The 13,241-nt window shown below is 44.1% G+C and overlaps 1 protein-coding gene across 1 annotated transcript in view; it reads left to right on the forward strand.

Moving 5' to 3' along the window:
* The window catches only part of LOC110534209 (calcium-binding protein 8-like), an 88,779-nt gene extending 76,054 nt beyond the window's left edge, over positions 1 to 12,725 (forward strand). Inside the window, exon 6 of the mRNA XM_036933321.1 lies at positions 9,771 to 12,725. Coding sequence (XP_036789216.1) covers positions 9,771 to 9,898 — 128 coding nt within the window. The 3' untranslated portion in view covers positions 9,899 to 12,725. The remainder of the gene's footprint in view (positions 1 to 9,770) is intronic.
* The last annotated feature ends 516 nt before the right edge of the window (positions 12,726 to 13,241 follow it).

Here is a 13,241-nt window from a genome sequence, read left to right on the forward strand (position 1 = left end):
TTTCAAACTTTTTTAACAAATCAAAAACTGAAAAATTGGGCGTGCAAAATTATTCAGCCCCCTTTAAGTTAATACTTTGTAGCGCCACCTTTTGCTGCGATTACAGCTGTAAGTCGCTTGGGGTATGTCTCTATCAGTTTTGCACATCGAGAGACTGACATTTTTTCCCATTCCTCCTTGCAAAACAGCTCGAGCTCAGTGAGGTTGGATGGAGAGCATTTGTGAACAGCAGTTTTCAGTTCTTTCCACAGATTCTCGATTGGATTCAGGTCTGGACTTTGACTTGGCCATTCTAACACCTGGATATGTTTATTTTTGAACCATTCCATTGTAGATTTTGCTTTATGTTTTGGATCATTGTCTTGTTGGAAGACAAATCTCCATCCCAGTCTCAGGTCTTTTGCAGACTCCATCAGGTTTTCTTCCAGAATGGTCCTGTATTTGGCTCCATCCATCTTCCCATCAATTTTAACCATCTTCCCTGTCCCTGCTGAAGAAAAGCAAGCCCAAACCATGATGCTGCAACCACCATGTTTGACAGTGGGGATGGTGTGTTCAGCTGTGTTGCTTTTACGCCAAACATAACGTTTTGCATTGTTGCCAAAAAGTTCCATTTTGGTCTCCCAGGTGGCTTGTGGCAAACTTTAAACAACACTTTTTATGGATATCTTTAAGAAATGGCTTTCTTCTTGCCACTCTTCCATAAAGGCCAGATTTGTGCAATATACGACTGATTGTTGTCCTATGGACAGAGTCTCCCACCTCAGCTGTAGATCTCTGCAGTTCATCCAGAGTGATCATGGGCCTCTTGGCTGCATCTCTGATCAGTCTTCTCCTTGTATGAGCTGAAAGTTTAGAGGGACGGCCAGGTCTTGGTAGATTTGCAGTGGTCTGATACTCCTGCCATTTCAATATTATCGCTTGCACAGTGCTCCTTGGGATGTTTAAAGCTTGGGAAATCTTTTTGTATCCAAATCCGGCTTTAAACTTCTTCACAACAGTATCTCGGACCTGCCAGGTGTGTTCCTTGTTCTTCATGATGCTCTCTGCGCTTTTAACGGACCTCTGAGACTATCACAGTGCAGGTGCATTTATACGGAGACTTGATTACACACAGGTGGATTGTATTTATCATCATTAGTCATTTAGGTCAACATTGGATCATTCAGAGATCCTCACTGATCTTCTGGAGAGAGTTTGCTGCACTGAAAGTAAAGGGGCTGAATAATTTTGCACGCCCAATTTTTCAGTTTTTGATTTGTTAAAAAAGTTTGAAATATCCAATAAATGTTGTTCCACTTCATGATTGTGTCCCACTTGTTGTTGATTCTTCACAAAAAAATACAGTTTTATATCTTTATGTTTGAAGCCTGAAATGTGGCAAAAGGTCGCAAAGTTCAAGGGGGCCGAATACTTTCGCAAGGCACTGTAACCGCCATCGATAAAAGACAATACTGTGCAGCCATATTCATCGACCTGGTGTAACGGATGTGAAACGGCTAGCTTAGTTAGCGGTGGTGCAGCGCTAAATAGCATTTCAATCGGTGACGTCACTTGCTCTGAGACCTTGAAGTAGTAGTTCCCCTTGCTCTGCAAGGGCTGCTGCGGCTTTTGTGGAGCGATGGGTAACGATGCTTCGAGGGTGACTGTTGTTGATGTGTGCAGAGGGTCCCTGGTTCGCACCCGGGTATGGGCGAGGGGAAGGTCTAAAGTTATACTGTTACACTGGCCAAGGCTTTCGACTCAATCACCACATTCTTATTGGCAGACTCAATAGCCTTGGTTTCTCAAATGATTGCCTTGCCTGGTTCACCAACTACTTCTCAGATAGAGTTCAGTGTGTCAAATCGGAGGACATGTTGTCCGGACCTCTGGCAGTCTCTATGGGGGTGCCACAGGGTTCAATTCTCAGGCCGACTCTTTTCTCTGTATACATCAATGATGTCGCTCTTGCTGCTGGTGATTCTCTGATCCACCTATACGCAGACGACACCATTCTGTATACTTCAGGCCCTTCTTTGGACACTGTGTTAACTAACCTCCAGATGAGCTTCAATGCCACACAACTCTCCTTCCGTGGCCTCCAACTGCTCTTAAATGCAAGTAAAACTAAATACATGCTCTTCAACCGTTCGCTGTCCGCACCTGCCCGGCCGTCCAGTATCACTACTCTGGACGGCTCTGACTTAGAATATGTGGATAACTACAAATACCTAGGTGTCTAGTTAGACTGCAAACTCTCTTTCCAGACTCACATTAAGCATCTCCAATCCAAAATTAAATCTAGAATCGGCTTCCTATTTCACAACAAAGCATCCTTCACTCATGCTGTCAAACATACCCTGGTAAAACTGACCATCCTACCGATCCTCGATGTCATTTATAAAGTTGCCTCCAACACTTTACTGAACAAATTAGATGCAGTCTATCACAGTGCCATCCGTTTTTTTCACCAAAGCCCCATATACTACCCACCACTGCGACCTGTACGCAGTTGGCTGGCCCTCGCTTCATACTCGTTGCCAAACCCACTGACTCCAGGTCATCTACAAGTCTCTGCTAGGTAAAGCCCCGCCTTATCTCAGCTCACTGGTCACCATAGCAGCACCCACTCGTGGCACGTGCTCCAGTAGGTATATCTCACTGGTCACCCCCAAAGCCAATTCCTCCTTTGGCCGCCTTTCCTTCCATTTCTCTGCTGCCAATGACTGGAAATCCCTGAAGCTGGAGACTTATATCTCCCTCACTAGCTTAAGCACCAGCTGTCAGAGCAGCTCACAGATCACTGCACCTGTACATAGCCCATCTGTAAACAGCCCATCCAACTATCTCATCCCCATACTGTATTTATTTATCTTGCTCCTTTGCACCCCAGTATCTCTACTTGCACATTCATCTTCTGCACATCTACCATTCCAGTGTTTAATTGCTATATTGTAATTACTTCGCCACCATGGTGTCACACCCTGGTCAAAGTATTTTGTGTTTATCTTTATTTATTTGGTCAGGCCAGGGTGTGGCATGGGTTTTTGTATGTGGTGTGTATGTATGGGGATTGTAGCTAGTGGGGTGTTCTAGCTAAGTCTATGGCTGTCTGAAGTGGTTCTCAATCAGAGGCAGGTGTTTATCATTGTCTCTGATTGGGAACCATATTTAGGCAGCCATATTCTTTGAGTTTGTCGTGGGTGATTGTCCTTAGTGTCCTGATGTCATTGTTCTGTGTTAGGTTACACAAGTATAGGCTGTTTCGGTTTTCGTTAAGTTTATTGTTTTGATAGTGTTTGTGTTTAGTGTGTTACTTCATTAAACATGGATTGCAATAGACACGCCGCATTTTGGTCCGACTCTCCTTCTCACCAAGAAAACCGTTACAGAATCACCCACCACAAAGGGACCAAGCAGCGTGTCAACAGGCAGGAACAGCCCAAAGTGGAGTACAGTATGGACTATACTTCTTGGGAGGAGATAGACAGGTGGGCGGTCGACCCAGGGAGAGTGCCGGAGCCCGCCTGGGATTCGATGGAGCAGTGCGCGGAAGGATATAGGAGAATGGAGTTTGCGAAGCAAGCAAGGCGGCGCGGACGGAGGCCCCATAGTCAGCCCCAAAAATTTCTTGGGGGGGGGCTCAGGGAGAGTGTGGCAGAGTCAGGAGCCAGACCTGAGCCAACTCTCCCTGTTTTTCGTGAGGAGCCAAGGAGGAGACCAGAACCAGAGCCGGTGTTGGAGGTGAGCGAAACAGAGACTGTGAAGGAGTTAATGGGGAAATTGGAGGAGAGAGAAATGAGGGAGTTGCTGTGTTGGTGTTTTAAACATGGAATTCGCCCGACGGAGCGTGTCGGGGATTTGATGGCACCTGGGTCAGCGCTCCATACTCGTCCTGAGGTGCGTGTTAGTCGGCTGGTGAAGATGGTGCCAGTCTCACGTACCAGGCCTCCTGTGCACCTCCCTAGCCTTGCACGTCCTGTGCCAGCACCGCTCTCAAGATCTCCAGTACGCCTTCACGGTCTAACCCATCCTGTGCCACCTCCACACCCCAGCCCTCCGGTAGCAGCTCCCCGCACCAGGCTTCCTGTGCGTGTCCTCGGCCCAGTACCACCAGTGCCAGCACCACGCATCAGGCCTCTAGTGCGCCTCGCCTGTCCAGCGCTGCCAGAGCCTTCCTCCTCTCCAGCGCGATCGGAGTCTCCCGCCTGTTTAGCGCTGTTAGAGCCTTCCTTCTCTACTGCGCTGCCGGAGTCTCCCGCCTGTTCAGAACTGCCAGTTAGCATAGAGCTGCCAGTTAGCATAGAGCTGCCAGTTAGCAAGGAGCTGCCAGTCTGCAAGGAGCTGCCAGTCTGCAAGGAGCTGCCAGTCTGCAAGGAGCTGCCAGTCTGCAAGGAGCTGCCAGTCTGCATAGAGCTGCCAGTCTGCAAGGAGCTGCCAGTCTGCAAGGAGCCGCCAGAGCTGCCTGTCTGCAGGATGCCGCCAAAGCTGCCAGTCTGCAAGGAGCCGCCAGAGCTGCCAGTCTGCAAGGAGCCGCCAGAGCTGCCAGTCTGCATGGAGCAGCCAGGGCCGCCAGTTAGCATGGAGCAGCCAGGGCCGCCAGTCAGCATGGAGCAGCCAGGGCCGCCAGTCAGCATGGAGCAGCCAGGGCCGCCAGTCAGCATGGAGCAGCCAGTCAGCATGGAGCAGCCAGTCAGCATGGAGCAGCCAGAGCTGCCAGTCAGCATGGAGCAGCCAGTCAGCATGGAGCAGCCAGAGCTGCCAGTCAGCATGGAGCAGCCAGTCAGCATGGAGCAGCCAGAGCTGCCAGTCAGCATGGAGCAGCCAGAGCTGTCAGTCAGCATGGAGCAGCCAGTCGACCAGACTCTCCCAGATCTGCCAGTCGACCAGACTCTCCCAGATCTGCCAGTCGACCAGACTCTCCCAGATCTGCCAGTCGACCAGACTCTCCCAGATCTGCCAGTCGACCAGACTCTTCCAGATCTGCCAGTCGACCAGACTCTTCCAGATCTGCCAGTCGACCAGACTCTTCCAGATCTGCCAGTCGACCAGACTCTTCCAGATCTGCCAGTCGGCCAGGATCTGCCAGTCAGCCAGGATCTGCCAGTCAGCCAGGATCTGCCGAAACCACCAGCCAGCCTGGATCTGGTAGATTCATCAACCTGCCTGAGCTTCCTCTCACTCCTGAGCTTCCTCTCACTCCTGAGCTTCCTCTCACTCCTGAGCTTCCCCTCAGTCCCGAGCTGCCTCAGTCCTGAGCTGCCCCTCAGTCCCGATCTGCTCCTCAGTCCAGTGGGGTTCTGGGTGAGGACTACTAGGCCATGGTCGGCGGCGAGGGTGGACTATCCAGGGACGCGAGGAGAAGGGACTAAGACATTGATTGAGTGGGGTCCACGTCCCGCGCCGGAGCCGCCACCATGGACAGACGCCCACCCGGACCCTCCCTATTGTTTTGAGGTGCGTTCGGGAGTCCGCACCTTAGGGGGGGGGTTCTGTCACACCCTGGTCAAAGTATTTTGTGTTTATCTTTATTTATTTGGTCAGGCCAGGGTGTGGCATGGGTTTTTGTATGTGGTGTGTATGTATGGGGATTGTAGCTAGTGGGGTGTTCTAGCTAAGTCTATGGCTGTCTGAAGTGGTTCTCAATCAGAGGCAGGTGTTTATCGTTGTCTCTGATTGGGAACCATATTTAGGCAGCCATATTCTTTGAGTTTGTCGTGGGTGATTGTCCTTAGTGTCCTGATGTCATTGTTCTGTGTTAGGTTACACAAGTATAGGCTGTTTCGGTTTTCGTTAAGTGTATTGTTTTGATAGTGTTTGTGTTTAGTGTGTTACTTCATTAAACATGGATTGCAATAGACACGCCGCATTTTGGTCCGACTCTCCTTCTCACCAAGAAAACCGTTACACATGGCCTATTTATTGCCTTAACTCCCTTATCTTACCTTATTTGCACTCACTGCATATAGACGTTTTATTATATTTTTTCTACTGTATGTTTTGTTTATTCCATGTGTAACTCTGAGTTGCTGTATGTGTCGAACTGCTATTCTTTATCTTGGCCAGGTCGCAGTTGCAAGTAAGCACTTGTTCTCAACTAGCCTACCTGCTTAAATAAAGGTGAAATAAAAAACTAAAATAAAGAGATAGATGGGAGGGGTTGAATGGAGCTGAAGGTTGGGACTAATAACAAGATAAGTAAAGTAAAACATACTGTGCCTGTAAAACATATATACAGTGCCTTGCGAAAGTATTCGGCCCCCTTGAACTTTGCGACCTTTTGCCACATTTCAGGCTTCAAACATAAAGATATAAAACTGTATTTTTTTGTGAAGAATCAACAACAAGTGGGACACAATCATGAAGTGGAATTACATTTATTGGATATTTCAAACTTTTTTAACAAATAAAAAACTGAAAAATTGGGCGTGCAAAATTATTCAGCCCCCTTAAGTTAATACTTTGTAGCGCCACCTTTTGCTGCGATTACAGCTGTAAGTCGCTTGGGGTATGTCTCTATCAGTTTTGCACATCGAGAGACTGACATTTTTTCCCATTCCTCCTTGCAAAACAGATCGAGCTCAGTGAGGTTGGATGGAGCGCATTTGTGAACAGCAGTTTTCAGTTCTTTCCACAGATTCTCGATTGGATTCAGGTCTGGACTTTGACTTGGCCATTCTAACACCTGGATATGCTTATTTTTGAACCATTCCATTGTAGATTTTGCTTTATGTTTTGGATCATTGTCTTGTTGGAAGACAAATCTCCGTCCCAGTCTCAGGTCTTTTGCAGACTCCATCAGGTTTTCTTCCAGAATGGTCCTGTATTTGGCTCCATCCATCTTCCCATCAATTTTAACCATCTTCCCTGTCCCTGCTGAAGAAAAGCAGGCCCAAACCATGATGCTGCCACCACCATGTTTGACAGTGGGGATGGTGTGTTCAGCTGTGTTGCTTTTACGCCAAACATAACGTTTTACATTGTTGCCAAAAAGTCAATTTTGGTTTCATCTGACCAGAGCACTTTCTTCCACATGTTTGGTGTGTCTCCCAGGTGGCTTGTGGCAAACTTTAAACAACACTTTTTATGGATATCTTTAAGAAATGGCTTTCTTCTTGCCACTCTTCCATAAAGTCCAGATTTGTGCAATATACTACTGATTGTTGTCCTATGGACAGAGTCTCCCACCTCAGCTGTAGATCTCTGCAGTTCATCCAGAGTGATCATGGGCCTCTTGGCTGCATCTCTGATCAGTCTTCTCCTTGTATGAGCTGAAAGTTTAGAGGGACGGCCAGATCTTGGTAGATTTGCAGTGGTCTGATACTCCTTCCATTTCAATATTATCGCTTGCACAGTGCTCCTTGGGATGTTTAAAGCTTGGGAAATCTTTTTGTATCCAAATCCGGCTTTAAACTTCTTCACAACAGTATATCGGACCTGCCTGGTGTGTTCCTTGTTCTTCATTCTCTCTGCCCTTTTGACGGACCTCTGAGACTATCACAGTGCAGGTGCATTTATACGGATACTTGATTACACAGGTGGATTGTATTTATCATCATTAGTCATTTAGGTCAACATTGGATCATTCAGAGATCCTCACTGAACTTCTGGAGAGAGTTTGCTGCACTGAAAGTAAAGGGGCTGAATAATTTTGCACGCCCAATTTTTCAGTTTTTGATTTGTTAAAAAAGTTTGAAATATCCAATAAATGTTGTTCCACTTCATGATTGTGTCCCACTTGTTGTTGATTCTTCACAAAAAAATACAGTTTTATATCTTTATGTTTGAAGCCTGAAATGTGGCAAAAGGTCGCAAAGTTCAAGGGGGCCGAATACTTTCGCAAGGCACTGTAGGTTAAGAACTTTTTTGAAAGAGCACAGTTTGAAATATATGGCAAATAGATATCAAACCAGATGGACATCATAAATATTTTACCTTAATTTAATTAGGCAAGTCAGTTAAGAACAAATTCTTATTTTCAATGACGGCCTAGGAACAGTGGGTTTCAGGAGTAAGTTCTTTGTTTCTGGCAATTTTGAGCATGTAATCGAACCCACAAATACAGATACTCCAGATACTCAACTAGTCTAAAGCTAGCCAGTTGTATTGCTTCTTTAATCAGGACAACAGTTTTCAGCTGTGCTAACAATTGCAAAAGGAAATACGCCTTTTTCTTTGCAACTCTGCCTAGAAGGCCAGCATCCCGGAGTCGCCTCTTCACTATTGACGTTGAGAACATATCCTGTAGCTTAGCATCTGTCTGTCCTGTAGCTTAGCATCCACTTCACCGGACCATTACTGTATTGAGTGTGTCACTGGTAATTCCTGTTTAAGTTTTTGCTTCTAATCAGGAGGATATAGTTATGGTCTGATTTGCCAAAGGGAGGGTGAGGGAGGGCCTTGTATATGTTTCTATGTGGGGAGTAAAGGTGATAAAGAGTTTTGTAGTTGCACAAGTGTTAAAATTGAGGTAGAACGGATTTCCATTTCACTGCATTAAAATCACCAGCCACGAGAAATACCGCCTCTGGATGTACATTTTCCTGTTTGCTTATGTCCCTATACAGCTCATTGAGTGCGGTCTTTGTACCAGCATCGGATTGTGGTGGTAAATAGACAGCTACGAAAAATATTGAAGAAAACTCTCCTGGTAAATGGCATGGTCTGCAGCTTATTATGAGCTATTCTAACTCAAGCGAGCAAAAACTTCAGACTTCCTTAACATTAGAGATTGTGCACCAGCTGTTGTTAACAAACAGACACAACCTCCTCCCTTCGTCTTACCCGAGTCTGCCATCCGGATTGAATAACCAGCAAGATGTATATTATCCATGTCCTCTTTCAGCCACGACTCTGAGAAACAGAATATTCTAGTTTTCAGTTCCTGTTGAAAGGACAGCCTCGAACGGCGCTCATCCAGTTTGTTCTCTCGTGACTGCATGTTCGGCAATAGAACAAAGGGCAAAGGCAGTTGATTTGCTCGTCAACATCGTCTCGTCAAGTACCATTTCTAGACAAGCAAACATCAGTCTCGACGTACTGTTAATTAGGATAGTACAATACACAACGTGCAATTTTGAAATATGGTAGTGCATCAGCAGTTTCCCTTTTGTTAAGACAGTCACTCAATTAGCCAATGTCAGCTAATATTTTATAGATTGCTGGGTAAATTAGTCTAGCCAGCTTTCTAAACCTTGTAGCAGTCATGGCTGGATTATTGACCTGGCACGCAAGGCAAGTGCCCAGGGGCCCTGACCTCCTGGGGGCCCCCATTGATTTTGTTAGTCACTCTCACTCAGATATCATATGAACATGGCATAAGTCATGGCAAAATGTGTAGAATTGCAAGAAATTAGTATTCAAAATATCCCATCCTATGGCTAAATGTGTAGAACTTCAGGAAATTCGCTTTAAAACTGCAATATTTTCTCTCCATGCCATGGCAAAATATGTATCATTGCAATATAATTGCTTTAAACTGCAACATTTTATCTAAGCCCCATGGAAAAAGATGTAGAATTGCAGGACATTAACTTTAATTAAAGCTGCACATTTCTCTGTCCGCAGCCAAGAGATAGGCCACTAACATGTTTTGTCCATGAGGTATACAACCAAATCTTGCTTAGGGTCCCAAAAATGATATAAACTTTATTTGATTAGATTGTGATGTTAGGCGAGGGGAGGCACATTATCCTCCGATGTAGTAAACGACTTTTCTTATACTTATTTCTTCTCTTTTTTTCTCTTCTGTCCTCTCCTCTTCTGTCCTCTTCTCCTCTTTCGTTCAGTCCATCCTAAGAAGAAGAATAGACAGACGTGCGTGAGGAAGAGTCTGATCTGTGCCTTCGCCATGGCCTTCATTATCAGCGTCATGCTCATCGCGGCCAATCAGATGCTGCGGAATGGCATGGAGTAGCCAATCACAATGTGAGCCTGGGGAGTGGGCGGAACAGTATTATAACCTCACTTCCTCTCTCTGCAGTGAAAAAAAAAAGGAAGACAGAGCAGCCAGAACCCAAACACATCTGTGAAGGACAACTATATGTTCTTTTAAATAAAGTTTGTTGTGATTTATACCGTAAACAGACGAGAGGGTGCAAGGCCTGATGGACAACAACGTAAAACGAAAAGCCATTTTTTTCAAGTCACTAGGAGGACTTGATTAACATAGATAGACTGGAAGGGATGCAAAGCAATCGTTTTATATTTTGTGGGGATTATTCCTTTCATTTCTGTATCAGAGAACGCCAGGCGTTTAAATTAAGATTGCTTTTCTAATCTCCCATTTAAAAGATTTTCTAATCAACAGCAATCTATTCAATATGCAGCAGGTGCTTTGAGCCATTCCTGAACTTTTGGTTCTGGAGTTCATATTATTTCAGGAAGGCAATATCTGAGGATACTGATACTGTACTACTGTTTAATGTTTTAAACTGTATATAAACATGTTAATCTGTTCATTTAAAAAAAATTATTGTACTATCTTATATTTAGATTGTACAGAGTCACTCAGCTGTGGACATTCTACACATTTATTTTTACACTGTGACAGAGGTGGTTTGCATCTTAAGGACAGACTTGGGTTGGCTCCCAGAGCAAACACCAAGGCTTTAGCTCTGCTGACTAACATAGTCTTCAGTAAAATAGTCGACCTTCTACTGTACACCTGACATTCACTCCCTCGCAATGTTCTTACAATATAGTTGACTGTCTATTTGTCTGTCTGTCTGTATACACTGCAATGTGACTGTGGATATTCAAAGGCACTGTATGTATGTAGAGTATTTACCATATGTCATGTCATTCTACGTGTCCATAGGACAGTGTGCTGTGTGTGTGTGCTAGACTGTCTATGTTTGGTCAAGGTTGCTGCCTGGTGGCTATGGAGAGAACTTCACCCAAATGCTTGGAATTTGAACCACGGATAACACAGTTGTGGTCTAAAATGTCTTTGACCAGGCCCGATTAAGATTGCTTTTCATTCCAGGAGGCTTTTGGGTTTTTCCACTTTTGCCCTCGTTCACTCCCCTTCACAAATCTGATAGGACTAGATGGTTGAAAGCATATGGTGCAAACTCCAACACCTATCCGACCTGAAGGCTTGGTGGAGCTTTTTCTTTACACCTACTGTACCAATCTAGGGCCAATATTCATGAAGCATCTCAGAGTAGGAGTGGTGAACCATTACCACCTAGCGGATTCATGTCATTTAAACTGCTGGCCATAAGACTCACAAAGCGTCTGAGTAGTGCTAAGAAGATACATTTTACTCTTGCTCTTATGGGTGAAAATAAAAGCTATGCATGAAGCCTCTTTCGTCATTAGAGTTCCACCTTGTTGACAGATATTTAGGAGACCTCATGAGCTGTCCTAACCAGTTGAGGGACCAGCGGGTGCCTTGAAAAGAGAAAATGCAGCGAGTCAGTGGTTCCTGCACCACATGCAATTGCTTTGGAGTTGTTAAAGAAACGTTTTGATATTTAATTTATATACGATCAATCCATAAATAATCTGGACCTACATGCAACAGTATCTCTTGCCAGTATCTCTTGCCAGTATCTTGGCCTATTTAACATGATATGTCTAAATACTTATGACAGGGGTATTCAACTCTATCCCTACAAGGTCTGGAGCCGACTAGTTTTCTGTTCTACCTGATAATGAATTTTACCCACCTAGTGTGCCAGGTATACATCAGTCCCTGATTAGTGGGGAACAATGAATAAAAGCAGTGGAACTGGCTTTGAGGTCCAGAGTTGAGTTTGAGGGCACTAGGCTAACAAAAATATATATATATTTTGATTATTTAATTACCTACATCATGCTACTTCATGTTATCCCTTTGGAGCACAATATCACATTCTTAAAAAAAGATGCCCAAACATTGTATGCAACGTTATCAGTAAGATTCCTACTGTGCCAAAGCGATTTAGAGTTGCTAAGTGGGAGTTACGTGCTATAGAGTTCACAGCTGGAGATGCCTCATCCCGTTTAGTTAGTCCCGTCCAATAGTGGCAAGTTTAGCTAATGAAGTAACTTCGTCAGTCGTGTCCACGCATGACCAGAATGACACATTGATGAACCGCCAAAGGCCCCTATGTCACAAGTTACTGGAATACATTGGTCACTAATATCTGTTGGAAAAAAGTCTGGTTATTACCACACAAATACTTGCTTGTTAACAAGGTCAAAGAGGTCTCTTTCAGAATGATCCATAAGTATTACCCTGCGAATCATTACCTGAAGAAACTTTAAAAAATACATTTTAACATTGATTGTACTTTTTGTGAGCATCCAGAAACAGTTTCACATTTTATTTTGGCATTGTCTACATGTAAAACAATTATGGAAAGATATTCACAAATTTATAATTGTTAATATTCTTGATGACTTTTTTATGGGAGAATGTGCTGCTCGGCTTCCTTAAACAGAATAAAGATAAAGAAAAACAATTTTACCTTATAAATCTAATTGTGCTAATTGCTAAATTTCATATTCATAAATGTAAATTCACTAATAAAAAAACACACTTCTGTGTTTTCTATAAGGAATTCGGGCAATACATTAAGACCATTATACATTCTTCTAATAAGAATGTTGTTAAAACAATCTATATGTGTGCATCTTTTAAGGTCTTTGTATAATCTGTCATTTGTTGTACCCCCTAGCATATGTTATTATTGTCTGTTTGTATACTTCTTGTATGTATACTGATTTTTCTCCAATTAAATTTACAAAATTAACCGCCAAAGGCACACCCCATTTCTGAGGAGCTGCGGAGCTGGACTGTAATTTGTGCCCAAAATCGACCTTTAATATTATCGTAAACCTTAATCTGATCTGGGAGTTTCTGTTGATGTCTTAAAACAGGTTTTTAACAAGATTCCTTTTACCTTTTTTCTGAGATGCTTTGTGGATATGAGCTCTGGGGACATATGTAACAAGCAGCTCAGAGTAGTGCTGATCAAGAATCAGTTTTGTCTTTTATATCACAATGAATAGAAAGATTACATGAACAGGACAGAGCTAATCCTAGATCAGTACTCATACTCTGCTACACTTGATACATACAGCCTCTAAAATCCACATACTGTACACACTGTAACCTGCTTGGCCATGGAAACCCATTTCATGAAGCTCCCGACGAACAGTTACTGTGCCGACGTTGCTTCCAGAGGCAGTTTGGAACTCAGTAGTGAGTGTTGCAACTGAGGACAGATGATGATTATTATATATTCAAAAGTATGTGGACATAACGG

This window comes from Oncorhynchus mykiss, chromosome 10 (assembly GCF_013265735.2).
Source record: "Oncorhynchus mykiss isolate Arlee chromosome 10, USDA_OmykA_1.1, whole genome shotgun sequence".
In the NCBI taxonomy this organism is placed as follows: domain Eukaryota; kingdom Metazoa; phylum Chordata; class Actinopteri; order Salmoniformes; family Salmonidae; genus Oncorhynchus; species Oncorhynchus mykiss.